General features: G+C 52.4%; 1 protein-coding gene across 5 annotated transcripts in view; it reads left to right on the forward strand.

Moving 5' to 3' along the window:
- SULF2 (sulfatase 2) overlaps positions 1-15,803 on the forward strand; it is a 108,420-nt gene that overhangs the window by 67,601 nt on the left and 25,016 nt on the right. For all 5 annotated transcript variants that reach the window (XR_010726111.1, XM_066235840.1, XM_066235839.1 and 2 more), the window contains exons 4-5: positions 10,918-11,069; positions 14,541-14,710. Coding sequence is in view for 4 of the 5 variants with exons in the window: in XM_066235840.1 (XP_066091937.1) it covers positions 10,918-11,069; positions 14,541-14,710 (322 nt within the window). In the remaining variant the exon portion in view is untranslated. The remainder of the gene's footprint in view (positions 1-10,917; positions 11,070-14,540; positions 14,711-15,803) is intronic.

The raw sequence follows: 15,803 nt of genomic DNA on the forward strand, positions 1-15,803 counted from the left end.
AGGGTGCACGTCCCTGGTCCGTACTGTTCTCACCCGTAGACTGTCAGCTCCGTGAGGGTGCGGTGTTTGTCCATTTACTAATTTAGTCTGGGTTTTTTTGTGTGTTTTTTTTGGTATTTTTCTGAAGCTGGAAACGGAGAGACAGTCAGACAGACTCCCGCATGCACCCGACCGGGATCCACCTGGCATGCCCACCAGGGGGCGATGCTCTGCCCATCCGGGGCATCGCTCTGTTGCATCCAGAGCCACTCTAGTGCCTGAGGTAGAGGCCAAGGAGCCATCCCCAGCGCCCAGGCCATCTTTTGCTCCAATGGAGCCTCGGCTGCGGGAGGGGAAGAGAGAGACAGAGAGGAAGGAGAGGGGGAGGGGTGGAGAAGCAGATGGGCGCCTCTCCTGTGTGCCCTGGCCGGGAATCGAACCCAGGACTTCCACACACCAGGCCGACGTTCTACCACTGAGCCAACCGGCCAGGGCCAATTTAGTCTGTTTTGTTCAATGGGATCCTCAATACCTAGAACTGTGCCTGGTACCTAGCAGTGTGCTTCTACTGTTTATTAAATGAATGAATTCGGCCTAATGTGCGGAGGACCCGGGTTCGATTCCCGGCCAGGGCACACAGGAGAAGCGCCCATTTGCTTCTCCACCCCTCCGCCGCGCTTTCCTCTCTGTCTCTCTCTTCCCCTCCCGCAGCCAAGGCTCCATTGGAGCAAAGATGGCCCGGGCGCTGGGGATGGCTCTGTGGCCTCTGCCTCAGGCGCTGGAGTGGCTCTGGTCGCAACATGGCGACGCCCAGGATGGGCAGAGCATCGCCCCCTGGTGGGCAGAGCGTCGCCCCTGGTGGGCGTGCCAGGTGGATCCCGGTCGGGCGCATGCGGGAGTCTGTCTGACTGTCTCTCCCTGTTTCCAGCTTCAGAAAAATGAAAAAAAAAAAAAAAAAGAATGAATTCATGAATGAATGAACATACACTATCATGATAAATAATATTATAATAAAAACAGTAATCAACATTTTGGGAGCAGTTTCCCTATGTTTTCTCATTGGATCCTACCCAACACCTTTTTTAGGGAGGCATATTATTCCCATTTTACAGTTGGGAAAACTGAGCAGGTAGGTAGAGATAGCTCGACTTTTTTTTTTTTTTAACTTTAATTTTTTTTTTACTGCATTTTTTTTTATTTGAGAGAATACAAACTCATTCTCATTCTTTTTTTTTTTCTTTTTTTTTTTTCTTTTTTTTTTTTTTTAACAGAGGCAGAATAGACAGGGACAGACAGACAGGAACAGAGAGAGATGAGAAGCATCAATCATCAGTTTCTCGTTGCGACTTCTTAGTTGTTCATTGATTGCTTTCTCACATGTGCCTTGACCATGGGCCTTCAGCAGACTGAGTAACCCCCTGCTGGAGCCAGGGGCCTTGGGTTCAAGCTGGTGAGCTCTTTGCTCAAGCCAGATGAGCCCGCGCTCAAGCTGGTGACCTCGGGGTCTCGAACCTGGGTCCTTCTGCATCCCAGTCCGACGCCCTATCCACTGCACCACCACCTGGTCAGGCACTTTAATTTTTTTTTTTACTTTAAATATTTTATTTTTCAGTTACAGTCGACATAAAGTATTAAATTAGTTTCAGGTGTATAACTCAGTGATTTGACATTATATAACTAACCTAGTAATCACCCCAATAAATCTAGTACCCATTTGATGCCATGCATAGTTATTATATAAATATTATTGACTATATTCCCTATGTTCTGAAGATGGAGCTACTCTGAGATGTCATCAGTGGATGTGAGGGGAGAGAGAGGGGCTCAAGTCCCCTCCAGGGTATGTGGCTGGAGCAACTAGCATCTCCTGGAAGGATGAGAGAGAAGCAGGTTTACTGGGACCCAGCAAGAGTCCAGTTTGAAATGCCTATTTGGCCCCAAATTGAATTGATCTGAAGAAACAGATTAAGTTTGTAACTGTCCAAGTGATACATCAAAATAGCCAAACATGTGAAAGAGGCGCCCAGAGAGCTGGGAGTTCGTGTCGCGAAGGGGAAGACCTCTTCTTGTTTTCTCGGACTCCTTGCCCGTGATACGGAGCTGTCAACCCCGGAGAGACAGACTTCCCAACGTGCTCCGCGGTGTGTCTCCCTGACCTTTCCGAACCGCTCCGGGAAAGACTGTTTATTGTCGTTGGCTCACTCTGCGCTCCGGCCCCTCTTTGCTAAGAGCTGTGTGTCATGCTCAGCCGACTTCTTTGCGCAGCGTAAACATCCCTCCCGAGCTCATTACCGGAGTCTTGGAGGGCCCTTGTCATTCTCCAGGACGATGTCACATCTGATTTCTAACAGCCGTTCTTTCTCCAGAGACCTGAGTTTCATCCCCTTCCCTGAAAAAGAAAGGCAGGCTACATTTGAGGAACTCGCAGTTCCTTTTCTTTTCTTTTCTTTTCTTTTCTTTTTTTTTGGCATTCTTTCTTTGTGCCAGACTTGATCTCATTTGTCACTGCTCCTATTTTACAGATGAAGTCACTGAGGCTTAGTGAGGAGCATTCGCTTGCCCAGAGAGGCAAGGTTAGAACCCTGGCTCTCTATGGAAACCCAGCTCTTTTTTTTTTTTTTTAAAAGAGAAAGGGAGAGAGATGAGAAGCATCAACTTGTAGTTGCATCATTTTAGTTGTTCATTGATTGCTTCTCATATGTGCCTTGACTGGGGGAGGGGGGAGGGGAGGGCTCACTCCAAGCTAATGACCCCTTGCTCAATCCAGTGACCTTAGGCTTCAAGCCAGTGACCTTTGAGCTCAAACCAGAGACCCCGGGATCATGTCAATGATCCCATGCTCAATCCAGTGACCTTAGGCTTCAAGCCAGTGACCTTTGAGCTCAAACCAGAGGCCCCGGGATCATGTCAATGATCCCACGCTCAAGCCAGCGACCCTGCACTCACGCTGGTGAACCTGTACTCAAGTCAGACGAGCCCACACTCAAGCTGGTGGTGACCTTGGAGTTTTGAACCTGGGTCCTCAGTGTCCCAGGCCGATGCTGTATCCACTGCACCACCACCGATCAGGCTGGAAACCCAGCTCTTCCGAGCACACTGCACTCCCTCGCCCTCACTGAAGACCTGCACAGCTTTTGAAACTGCACCCGGCACAGAGTTCCTCAAACCCAGCACCCCTGGCGCTCTGGAATCAGATCATTCTCTGCGGCGGGGGGCTATTCTGTGCACTGCAGGGTGATTAGCAGCATCTCTGGCCCTTCCCACTAGATGCCAGCAACACCCTCATCCCCCAGTTGTGACAGTCAAAAATATTTGTCTCTAGACATTGCCCAATGGCCCCTGGAGGGCAGATTGGCCCCGATTGGCCTGGGGCCTGTGCAGTGAACTCTGTGTACAGACAGGCTATGGGTTGACATCTCCACCACCTTTCCCGGTATGCAGCATTGTCGCCTGCAGGTACTGTGATAGAAATTGCTTCCCCCCCCCCCCCGCATGTGCCCGACTGGGATCCACCCGGCAAGCCCACCAGGGGCGACGCTCTGCCCACCAGGGGGCGATGCTCTGCCCCTCTGGGGCGTCACTCTGTTGCGACCAGAGCCACTCCAGCACCTGGGGCAGAGGCCAAGGAGCCATCCTCAGCGCCCGGGCCATCTTTGCTCCAATGGAGCCTTGGCTGCGGGAGGGGAAGAGAGAGACAGAGAGGAAGGAGAGGGGGAGGGGTGGAGAAGCAGATGGGCACTTCTCCTGTGTGCCCTGGCCGGGAATCGAACCCGGGACTTCTGCACGCCAGGCCAACGCTCTACCACTGAGCCAACCGGCCAGGGCCAGAAATCGCTTTTAATAAACTATTTAGTTGCCACTTCTGCAGCCCTCCTGTCCTCCTCAAGACATTCAAGAGGGATGGCTCTGCACTGTGTAGCTCACCACGTTCATTGACCTGCAGTCATCCTGTCCGTGGTGATTACCTTGAGTACCCACCCTTGGCCAAGTACCGGGCAGGGGCTGCAGTGCCCAGGAAAGGCCCCACCTCACAGACCCAGCATCTTGGGCAGGGAGATGCTGATCAACAATAAAATAAACAAGCTACAGGACAATTTCAGAGAGCACTGAGAGCTATGGAGAAGATCGGTAGGCTAATGAGTAGCGAGTGGTGGGTGACTTTAGACAGGGGGATTGGGGACAACTTCTCAGAGGTGGTGGCACTGATCTAAAACATCACCGTGAGAAAGGAGGAGGCGCATGTTTAAGCAGAGGGAAGAGCAGGTGCAAACGCCCTGAGGTGGCCGTGAGCAAGGCTCGTTTAAGGAACAGGAGGCCTGGAGAGGCCCGAGCGGAGTGAGCAGAGTCAGAGCAGAGTGGGCAGAGTCAGAGCAGAGTGGGCAGAGGGCTGAAGGCGGGAGATGTGGGCAGAGGTAGCAGGACTGGCAGATGGGTCACTGAATGGGAATGGCAGTGGGGTCTTTGGTCTAGAAAGGACCCTCTGGCCATTTGGGGGTGACTGGGTAATGGGAAGGCAGGTGGAAGGCAAAGTCCAGGTGGAGGCCACTTCCGTTTTAAGCAAGGAAATGAGAAGAAACAAGATTCCTTTCTCTCTCTTTTCAGACTTCATCGCATTGATGGCCCTGCCTCTTTCATTTTAGATGTTCAAACACTGGATCTGAGGATTCAGGCTGCAGCTTTTGAGCAGCTGCCAATCAGGGGCTCATACAGAACTCCAACCCTTTTTCCTACCTTTGAGTTTCCTAGTTCAGGACTTTAAAGTCCCAGGGTAGTGTCTCATTGGCTGAGCTCAGTCACACGCCTGTCCTGTGGGTAGGGTAGAGCACCTTGATTGACAGTCAGGACCTTTGTTTTGGGGAGGAACCAGTAATGCAGTGACTGGCTTTTGGGGGTTTACCTGAGAGAGAGAGTATGTGTGTGTGTGTGTGCACGCGTGTGTGTGTGTGCACGCCTGTGTATGCATGTGTGTGTATTGGTATACTGGCTTCAAGATATGGGGGAAACTGCCAAGTCAAAATGAATAAGTATTTAATATTTATATTTAAATAGAAATAATGAAATATACCATGATTCAACCAGTCAGCTCTGGAATATTTCAACTCTTTGTTATTTATCGATTAGCTCTAATGCAGGATGTGGGCAGAGAGGGTGTGGGATGAGTGCGTGCTAAGGGAGGCCAATGTCCTGATTCATAGTTCCACCCAGATGGCCCATGTGGGAGAGAACGTTCCTCTAAGGCGGTGGGTGGGTGCCATCAGTCCCATTAGCTGCCACATGCTAGGCTCTTAGGACAGTGATTTTCAGATTTCCAGTGGGCGTGCTGCAAGAATTTTTAAGACATGCAATACCTCACTAGTCAGGGGCACGGTCCTCTTTCCCCTTAGATTGCCAAATAGAAAAAAAATGACAACAGCTAACACATGCGAATGAATCAAAATTGTACCCTCCCTTTTTTTTTTTTTCGTCAGATCAGCCAAGAATATATTTTTTTGGTGTGCCACGGAATTTAGTAATTAGTTCAGGTGTGCCGTGAGATGGAAAAGGTTGACAGTGGCTGACTCGGGAGGTGCCAGGCACTGCGTCACATCGGCGCCTCCACTTTACATGACAGCGTGCAGTGGCTTACTGTCACATTCCCGTTCGTGTCCAGTTGCCTAAGTCCTCCTCTTCCTCCGTATCCAAAATGACGCCTCTGTCTGCCCTCCTGTGCCAGGATCACCACCAGCTAATCTCAGTCCCCGGGCGCATTAGGACAGCTTCTACAGACCACAAACACAATTATGACGAGGCCATTCCAGCTAGACTCCGGGCTGGGAGAGATAACAGAAGGGCCTGGCTCTCCCCTCAGACTCTGAATGGGTCCCCAGCAGCACTTAACTCAGACAGATGGGCAGAGCGGCAGCCAGGAGGGAAAGCAGGCGCAAAGCTTTCCAACCAAGGACTGCCTGCACAGCCCGCAGGACCAGGGGGAGAGCCGACGAAAGGACTTAGGGGCTAATGATCCCTCTCAAGAGGGGGAGGAGGCCGAGAGGGGGGATCCTGACATCTCTCCCTGCAATGACTCCATTAAACAAGGTATAAGGGAGCAAGAAGAAGGCTATAAAGAGGACCCCTTGTTACAATGAAACTGTAACAGCACGTTAAGGGCTGGATCTAAGTAATATACAAATATTGTTCTTGTAATAATCCCAGGAGATAGATACTGTTATTATCCCCCATTTTATAAAGGGGTAAACTGAGGTCTCAAGAGATGAAACGATTTTCCCAAGAACGCACAGCTTACAACGTTGTGAAATGTCTCCGAGGGTCCCTGTCACGGGGAAGTGTTTGTCCGCTGTCACTTCCTCTGGGATGTCTCCATGCTTTTCATCACAGCCACTTTCCCTCCTTTATGTCCATGATTATGTTTGCCTTCCACTAATCCCTTCCTGGCTGCCTATCTAGAGTTTCCCACGGAGTGAGTGTCCACATTCCCCTGGGCGGCTCCGTTTCTTCTGGAACCGCGTTACATTCCACGCAGGCGTCAGTTTCAGCCTCCCGCCTTCTGGTTTCTGTGCTGCACTGTGATCCCCCTCGGCCGGCGCTGTCCTCTGATAATCCGCTCCTGTAAACTGTCTTGTAAACGTATCCCTGGGAGACAAGGAGGCCTTGCTGTCTGTGCGTGAACCGAGGGATGGGCGCGCCGTCACGGGTCACTGGTTCACTGCACGAGAAGTGACGTGACTGGCTGCTGACCACAGTGCACGTGTTATTTACACATCCCTCTGTGGCCTGGAGAGCCGGTTGTGAAATTTGGACTTTATGTAACTACAGTGAATATTAGTGTGGTGACCAAATGTGAACCGTGTTGTGGGAAACTGGTGTTTAAGTGAACTGTGGAAATGGGCATGTGTGTCCCTCAGGGCCACGCAAAGTGAGGACTGCCTGGAATTGGCTGTTCCTTTTCTTGTCGTCATTGCCATCTGCTTTGTTGTGTTGCTGTGTGTCACTCCTTCGCACTGTGCGCCTCCTCGCTGCCCGGCTCAGTTCAGAGTCTGCCTCCTCTCTTCCTCCCTCCCTCCCTCCCTCCCTCCCTCCCTCCCTCCCTCCCTCTCCCTCCTTCTCCCTCCTCCCTCCCTCTCCCCCCCTCCCTCCCTCTCCCTCCTTCTCCCTCCCTCCCCCTCCCTCCCTCTCCCTCCTTCTCCCTCCCTCCCTCTCCCTCCCTCTCCCTCCCTCTCCCTCCCTCTCCCTCCTCCCTCCCTCTCCCTCCTCCCTCCCTCTCCCTCCTCCCTCCCTCTCCCTCCTCCCTCCCTCTCCCTCCTCCCTCCCTCTCCCTCTCTCTCCCTCCTTCTCCCTCCTCCCTCCCTCTCCCTCTCCCTCCTCCCTCCCTCTCCCTCTCTCTCCCTCCTTCTCCCTACTCCCTCCCTCTCCCTCCCTCCCTCTCCCTCCTTCTCCCTCCTTCTCTCTCCTCCCTCCCTCCTCCCTCCCTCTCCCTCCTTCTCCCTCCTCCCTCCCTCTCCCTCCTCCCTCCCTCTCCCTCTCTCTCCCTCCTTCTCCCTCCTCCCTCCCTCTCCCTCCTCCCTCCCTCACTCCCTCTCCCTCCCTCTCCCTCCCTCCCTCTCCCTCCTCCTCCCTCCCTCTCCTTCCTCCCTCCCTCACTCCCTCTCCCTCCCTCCCTCTCCCTCCTTCTCCCTCCTCCCTCCCTCCTCCCTCCCTCTTCCTCCTCCCTCCCTCACTCCCTCCCTCTCCCTCCTTCTCCCTCCTCCCTCCCTCACTCACTCTCCCTCCTTCTCCCTCCTCCCTCCCTCCTCCCTCCCTCTCGCTCCTTCTCCTTCCCTCTCCTTCCCTCTCCTTCCCTCCCTCTCTCTCCCTCCCTCCCTCTCCCTCTCCCTCCCTCTCTCCCTCTCCCTCTCACTCCCTCTCCCTCTCCCTCCCTCCCCCTCCCCCTCCCTCTCCCTCCCTCCCCCTTCCCCTCCCTCTCCCTCTCCCTCCCTCTCCCTCCCCTATTCGCCCCCCTCCCCCCTCCATTCCCTACCTTCCTCCTACCCTCCCACCTCTGCTGCTTTCCTTCAGGTTGCTTGAAGCTCAAATAGATTCTCCCCTCTTGGTGGCCACATGACTGCAAGCAGCTTTAAGCCCTACAGAAAAATAAGTTCTCTTTGCCAGTAGTTCTTTTAAAAATATCAGAGCTGACTCTCATTGGCCCCACTTGGGCCATGAGAGCCAATCCATGAACCAATGTCAATGCCCAGAGGAACGGGGTGCTCTGATTGGTCAGGCTGAATTCAGATCCACCCGTGTGTGTACTTAAGTCAAGAAGCGAAGGTACCCAGAGGATCACAGTCAGGACCAGGCAGGCCAAACAAAAGTCTCCACTGCCAGGTGTAAGTTTCCACCCAGTGCCTGGCACACAGGAGGCGGGAAGTGCTCCGTCTTTTCATTGGATGCCAGCCCTGCTTCCTAGGAGCAGCCTTCAGCCAGCACATTGTCAATGGCCTTTCCTGGCCTGGCATTGAATTCCTCCTAATCTACTGCCAAGCTGTCCCACCCCCACCCCCAGACCCACACACACCAGCCCCCAGTGTGCTCTTCCTTTGGCAACATCCTAGCCGGGAAAGCTCAGTGACATCAGCCATGACACGGGCTGTATTTCTCATGTTGATGTTAATTCCAGCTCATTCTCCTGGCTCCATCTTCCAGCCCAGAGCCCTGGGGCCCATGCTAATTTGCTTGTCCCACCTCATCTGGTGCCGGAATAACCATTTTAAAAACTGCCTTGGGGAAATCTAATCAAATGAGAACAAAATCTAATTTGGCACTAAAAGCCTCTGACTGAAGCCCTGTTTTCTAGGGCCTCGTGGAGCTTGAATAATAAACTCTTTCTGGATTTGTTCAGGGCTGGGGGCTGGAGAGAAGGGAGGGATGTGAAAGAGGAGATTCTAGCAGAGGAAACAGCTCCTGACACTTTGACACTTATGCCATTGGACAATAATAGGCACGGTGGGTTTCCAAAGGTACCCCGCTTCCCACCCCCGAGAAATAGCTGTCTCGCCAGCCAAGCCAAGAATTTAAGCGTATTAGCATTCCACACTGCACAGTTATCAGAAAGACCTTGGCCCAGATCTTCAGGGACAAACCAGTGGATCACAAGCCAGGGATTTGGGGGACCTGGGGGAGCACTCAGTTCCCCCAGTGAGGAATTCACTAAGCCTCTTTCTCCAGGATTTCATTCAGAACAAATTCTGTGCTGCTTAAATTACTTGTAGTCCTGGGTTCCTTTTGGAATATGTCAAAAGCTGTGGCCCTGTTTCCAGGAAAACTCACACAAAATGCAAAGTCTGGCATGTAACATCTCAGGGGACACGTGGACCATTTTAATTGTCCCACCATGCTTTCTGTTGCTTCTCCTCATTGCGGCCTCCAGAGCCTGCGTGATCTGTCCTATATTGGCATCTCCTCCCATCCTCACTGGCCTCCTTGGGTTCCTCAGATGCCCCCAGGCTTGTTCCTGCCTCAGGACCTTTGCACTTGCTATTCCCTCTGCCTGAAGCAGTTGTCTTTGTACTCCCATATTCCTTCTGACTCACTCTCATTATTCCTCAAGGAGGCCTCCCCTGACCACTTGGCCCAATGGTGCCTCCGGCGGTCCATCTCTGGCCACTTTGTCACATCCTCATCCTTTATTTTCTTCAGCACTGTTGTTACCAACACCATCTTTCCTTGTCACAGCCCCCAACTCAAACGTCAGCCCAGGAGGGCAGGGATCCTGTTAGTTCCATTCACTGCTGTGTTTCTGGTGTCTAGTACAGCCCCTGGCCTACCGCGGGTGTTTGATAAATAGCTGTTGAGTGGATAATATTGATTTTTACCAAGTCCAGGCACACAGATTCTGTTTTTTACTTAATATTTTGCTCTCAAGTGTTTTCATCTTTTTACGTCATTTGTTTCAAAGGGAAACTTGTACATCAGCACCAGTATGACTCGCCATGAATAGGCAGTATCAGGGCTCTGTGAGGGGTCTTATTAACTTCCACCCCCTTCTCATTGAGGTTCTAAACCAACTGAGAAATAAAATTTAAGGAGTCAGCAAGTGGAAGCCAAAATAGCCCTTTGATGAATCTTACAAAGGCTGAGCTTAAGGGCATGGACGTCTTTCTGAGGGCCATGACTACTACTGCGGTGTGTCCAGCTCGAAAATTTGGGAGATCACATGAATGTATACAGTTCTGTTGAGTAATTACCCAGGTTTTGAATCACTGGGTCAGAAGGTATAAATCAGTTCAAGGTGAGCCAATACTTTCAGTCTTCAACACAGTGGCTGGGCCAGTTTGCACATGCACCAGCAGTACATGCGAATTCCAGCTGCTTTACTTCCCCGCCAACACTTGGTATTATCCATTTCTTAACGTTAGCCATTCTGGTCACTGTTTCATAGATAGAATTCAAGGGGCCCCGTAAACTCGAATGCAAACTTTGACTCTTAACTTCCACTATCATACAACTGAAACTTGGCATTCGTTTCAATTATGAACGTAGGCCACAAACCATAGCAGGGGGACAGAATCTATAACTCTGTCGTCTGTAGAAACTGACCATATTTTAATGTTCCGCGGCAGTGACTGCAGTTACCACAAAATAAAACATTTCCACGCACCAGTACTCTGAAGTCATCACCCTCAACAATGCCTTGCTTTTACTGCCCTCATTTAAAATAACTTTTAAAGACGCCTATGATTATTTGGCAAAAGATGTTAATATGTTGGTAAGCATATTTCAAAAGAATTGATATTCTCTGTAATCCTGTATATTTTGTTTAGAAGGGGTTCACAGAGGTCGCTTGCTTGCGAAGGGCTCCTTGCTTGGAGGGCGGGGCTGTTCTCCAGCCAATGGGGTGGCGCCCCGGAAAGGCTGCTGTTTCCCGCTGTCTCACGTGGCCTCCCGGTCCCTCCTCCCCTCCAGCTTTCTTCGGGAAGTACCTGAATGAATACAACGGCTCCTACGTGCCACCGGGCTGGAAGGAGTGGGTTGGCCTCCTTAAAAACTCCCGCTTCTATAACTACACACTCTGTCGGAACGGGGTGAAGGAGAAACATGGCTTCGACTACTCCAAGGTAAGTTCTGCAGCCTTTGCAGCCTGTTGCATCACTCCCCTGCTCCCGCACTCTGGGGGCCATGCAGTGAGTGTCACACTTGGGGTCGGTGGGCTTGGGTTCAGAGCCCAGTCTTGACATATTATGTGCCCTTGGTTACTCTACTTACTCCTAAGAGCCTCGATTCCCAAATCTGGGAAATGGGCACACCCTTGTGTCCTTAATAATGTATACCTACCATGGTCCAGGCACCGTGCTGGGTGTTTGATGTGTGTACTGATCTTCACAACCATCACGTAAGGGTGAGTGGACTAGTTGAATTTGATTCATTATTCATTTGTTCCCTCAAGTATTTATTGAGAACCTGCTCTGTGCCAGGTGCTGGGTATCTAAGGGCGAGCCACACCACAGTATAGAAACACATGTGTGTTCATATATGTGCACATATACATGTGCACGTATGCGTGCACACACACCAGCCTGTCTCCTATTTTGTATTCTCCAGTATGAGCCATTTTAACCATCTCAAAATCTTTACTAGTACTCTCCTGTCCTGAATTTATCCAAGTCTTATCTACCTGTCTTCCAGGAAGCCTTTCTAGATTGCCCTAAGCTGTAGGATTTATCCTTTTTTGTATCAGACTGTTCTTTTTCCGTTGTTAACTCAAAGTGGCTCAGGTGAAGAGGAGACCTATTCGCCTAGTTAACTGACTGCACAGTAATAGCATCAGACATGTGAATGAGGCCAGGGGCTCAAACGCAGCCTTCAGGCAGTGGTTTCTTCTCTTCGGCCATTTACAGCGGACAGGCTCCCTCTCTCCCCTCCTAGTAGCCACACGGCCATCCTCCCATCCTCTGAGCTTCCTGCCCAGCTGCGAGCGCGGGCATCTCCCACAATTCCCGGAGAGTCTTCGGGCATCCCAATGGCTCCGGCTTAGAGTCCTAGCATCGAATAGTGAGATGGATTTATTAGTAAGAGCTGCAACCCTCACCCCACCCCACCCGCCAATGGCAGCACAGTTCAGCTGGTGGGTCCCATCGCCGTCCCCGAGAGAGACCGACTATTGTTTTCCTGTTGGGGTCCAGCCCCTCCTTTCCACCCAAGAGCTTTGCACCCTTTTTGGAACCACTATTAGTTACCATTGTCACTTTAAGAGCTTTTCTAACATCTTTAGAGCTTGTTCTACAACTACACCAGATCTCTGCGACTGATGTTAACATTTTTATGTAATAGGTTCTGCAAGCCCCCTTATAAAACCCTTCTTCGCTCCTGGAATTCATCATAAAACGTATTCATGGAAAAGTGCATCAGATAGCAAGTGGCTCTCACCCCTTCTCTGCCTTTCTCGCTGTCCCCCATGTGCACTTGGATGACTGTTCTCTAGGGCAGGGGTCTCAAACTCAACTCAGCATGTGGGCCGCAGAGCAAGATCACAGCCGTTCAGCGGGCCGCACTAGGTATACAAAAGGCAACTGTTACGCAACACTTTTCTCACTGCAGTTGAAAACAAAAACAAAAAATCAGTACAACAAGCACAATCGTACATGCAGTTTACTCAGTGTCACAAAACGACCAGAAACTGTAGTTCGCATCACAACTGCTGTTAACTAAGCTAATATCTAGCTAGGATGCTAGAGAAATGAAAAATACAAGTAGGCCCCTAGGCTTACTTAATTTTATCCAAAATATTTTGAACTTCGTGGATTAGTCTGCGGGCCGCACAAAATCGTTCGGCGGGCCGTGAGTTTGAGACCCCTGCTCTAGGGGTCTTCCTTGGTGCTCAGAAGTATATGAAGGCCACGGTGTGGCTTCTCGCCACTCAGCCTTCCTCCCCTCTTCCTGAAAAGATGGAGTCTCCCAGGGTTTCACTCTGTAGCTTGCTCTCCTGACTGCGTATCCTCAGCAACCCCCCGCCTCCCTGACTGCAGGTCCGCCGCCCTTGTGTCCGCACAGCCCTGCGTGGTATGAAAGCAGCGGGAGCCCCCTGGTCCTCTCCTTGTGGCCGGTCATGGCTTTGTCAACCACGCTGCGGCGACCGGCCCTGTGCGTAGGCGTGGCGTGTGCGTGTCCCTGAGCGCACACGGACATGGGTGGTGTGTGTGTATATCATCCAGCATAACTCAGGGTAGAAGCCGTAGCCGCTTCTTCCCCTTTTCTCCTCTCAAATAGGAACCTTTTTTAAAAGTGGTCATTTCGGACAGAGCTGCTTCTGAGGAAGCAGTGGGTCCATTTCAAGAACTCATTGCCTTCCAGAGAAATCTGCGGCGAAGGATTTGGCAAGTCCAAGGAGAGTGTAGGCCCGTCTCAGCTGCCCGGCCCACCCTGGGGGGCCCTTAGTCTCTGCTCGGTGCTGTCCGCCCCTGCCGCCCGCCCGGTGTCCACGCGGGTCTCACGGCACGCGCCTCGTGCAGCTCCTCAGTGCGTCCCTGCACCGCACCTGCTGCTCCACCCCCCTTGCTGCTCCTCCAACACGGGGCAGGCTCATCCCTGCCTCTGAGCCCCGCCACTGGCTGTTCCTGTGCCTGGGACCCTTCCCTAGACCATGGGTTCTCAGTCCTGGCTGCACAACTGGAATCCCCCAGGGACCTTTTAAAAAGTCCTACCTCCAGACTGAACAATTAAAGCAGAGCCCTGGGAGTGGGCCCCGGGCATCAGGAAAGCTGCCCCGAGGATCCCAGCCACTGAAATGCTGAGATGCGTGCCAGTGATGGAGCGCTTCCCCCTCCTCACTCCGGGCTCAGCCAGATGTCACCCCTTCAGAGAGGCCACCTCCGACAGCCCTAGCTCCAGGGCGCCCCCACCCCGGCTCCCAGTCACGCTTTGGCCTGTCCTGTCTTCCGTCATCCGGCACGCCCTGTCACGATCTTGGCCTTTTGTTTACATGTTCGTCCGCACCTGCCCAGGAACGCAGGGCTGAACCCGCCCCGACAGAGGGTCACCCCTGGAAGCCTCGAAAAGGCTTCTGAAGGCCTCGGCACCAAGACGCAGGAGCCTGATTGCAATATTTCCCAGCTGTGTGACGTTGAGTCCTATAACTTCTCTGTGCTTCAGTTTCCTGTTATGGAAAACAGGGCTTCCCATCACACTGGCTTTCTGCAGTTATGTAAGAACTAAACAAGCCAACACAAGAAAACACAGACCAATTCCTGGCACCCCATAAGCACTCACTAGAAGCTGTTATTATTGTCATCTCTATCGTGAATGAATGACAAATTGCAGTTCTTGTGTGTCCTTCCTAGCCTGTCCTTTGGGTGGTGGTTGTTTTTTTCTCCATTATGCACGGCACTATTTGACATTCTTTTTTTTTTTTTTCCACTTCTGACTTCTTACCTGTCTGCCCCCTGGACCGTCAACTCCGCGAGGGCAGGGATCGACTGTTTTGGTCTCTGCTGGGTCCTGATGCCCAGCACGGTCGGTGCCTGGCACAGGGCGGGCGCTCCGTACGCATGCTCAGCTCCTCACGAGTTCTTGTCTGTCCCGTGCCCCCCCAGGATTACCTGACAGACCTCATCACCAATGACAGCGTGAGCTTCTTCCGCACATCCAAGAAGATGTACCCGCACAGGCCCGTCCTCATGGTCATCAGCCACGCAGCCCCCCACGGCCCCGAGGACTCGGCCCCCCAGTACTCGCGCCTCTTCCCCAACGCCTCGCAGCACATGTAAGCTTCGGCACCTGTAGCCTGCCGAGCCCGGGGCTGGTATGGAGGCGGGAGGGCCAGGCTTCGGTCGCTGTCAGTACACAGTGGCGACACTCAGCTCGCCTGTGGGGGAAGCGGGGTGCCAATCCAGCCAGACCGGCCAACGCACCAAGGCAGGCAGCAAGATTTTATCTTGGGACCCGCCTCCCGCCACGGGGTCTGTGGCTAGAACTGCATTTCAGCATAATAGGTTTCCTTTGTAATCCTATTACTTTATACATTTTAAAATGTTCTTTTGGGAAGGGGCCCCCGGCTGCCTCAGACTAATATAATATATCCGCCCACCTTTATCAAGCTTCGGCCGTGTGGCAGGCTCTGCGCTGAGCCCCTGACAAGGCACCAGATCGCTGAAATGTTCGCAGTGACCCTTGATGTATTAGTTAACAAATTACCCAGAAGTCTAGCCGCTGAAACCGACAGGGTGTGTTATCTCGCAGTGTGTGTGAGCCAGGTGTCTGAGCATGGCCCAGGGTCCCCTGAGGTGGTAAGGAAGGAGCTGCAGCCACCTGCAGCTTGCCTGGGCTTGCCCGCGTGGCTGCTCCTTGGCCCACCTCTCACGGCCCCGTGGCTGGCTTCCTCCCGAGCAGAAGATCCGAGGTAGAGAGAAGGGTGGGGAGGTGGCGAGGAGGCCGGGGTAGAAGCCGCGTCTTTTATCACCTAACCTCAGATGACATGCCTTCGCTGCCTTATTCTTCTGGTCACACAGACAGTGCCCCTGCGTGTGGGAGGGGCTGCACGAGTGTGTGACCACCAGGAGATGCAGGGCTCTCTCGGAGGCTGTCAATCATGCGTAGTAGTCCCATTTTACAGGCCAGGAAACAGAGGCACAGAGAGGTGAGGTAACTTCCCTAGGGTCACCCAGCTGGTAAGGGGAAGAGCTAGAACTCGAATCCAGCCCCCTGCCCCTCCAGCCCTCCTCCCTCCAGCTGGCTAGTAAATCTTTCTGGAAAGTTCTGCTTTTCTTTGTCTCAGACCACCTCCTTCTTAGTGGTGACACTCAGCAGCCCTTGCTGTGACATTGGGGAGACGAGGACAGGTAATTTGGAATCCTACT

The sequence above is a fragment of the Saccopteryx bilineata genome, chromosome 6, assembly GCF_036850765.1.
Source record: "Saccopteryx bilineata isolate mSacBil1 chromosome 6, mSacBil1_pri_phased_curated, whole genome shotgun sequence".
Taxonomy (NCBI): domain Eukaryota; kingdom Metazoa; phylum Chordata; class Mammalia; order Chiroptera; family Emballonuridae; genus Saccopteryx; species Saccopteryx bilineata.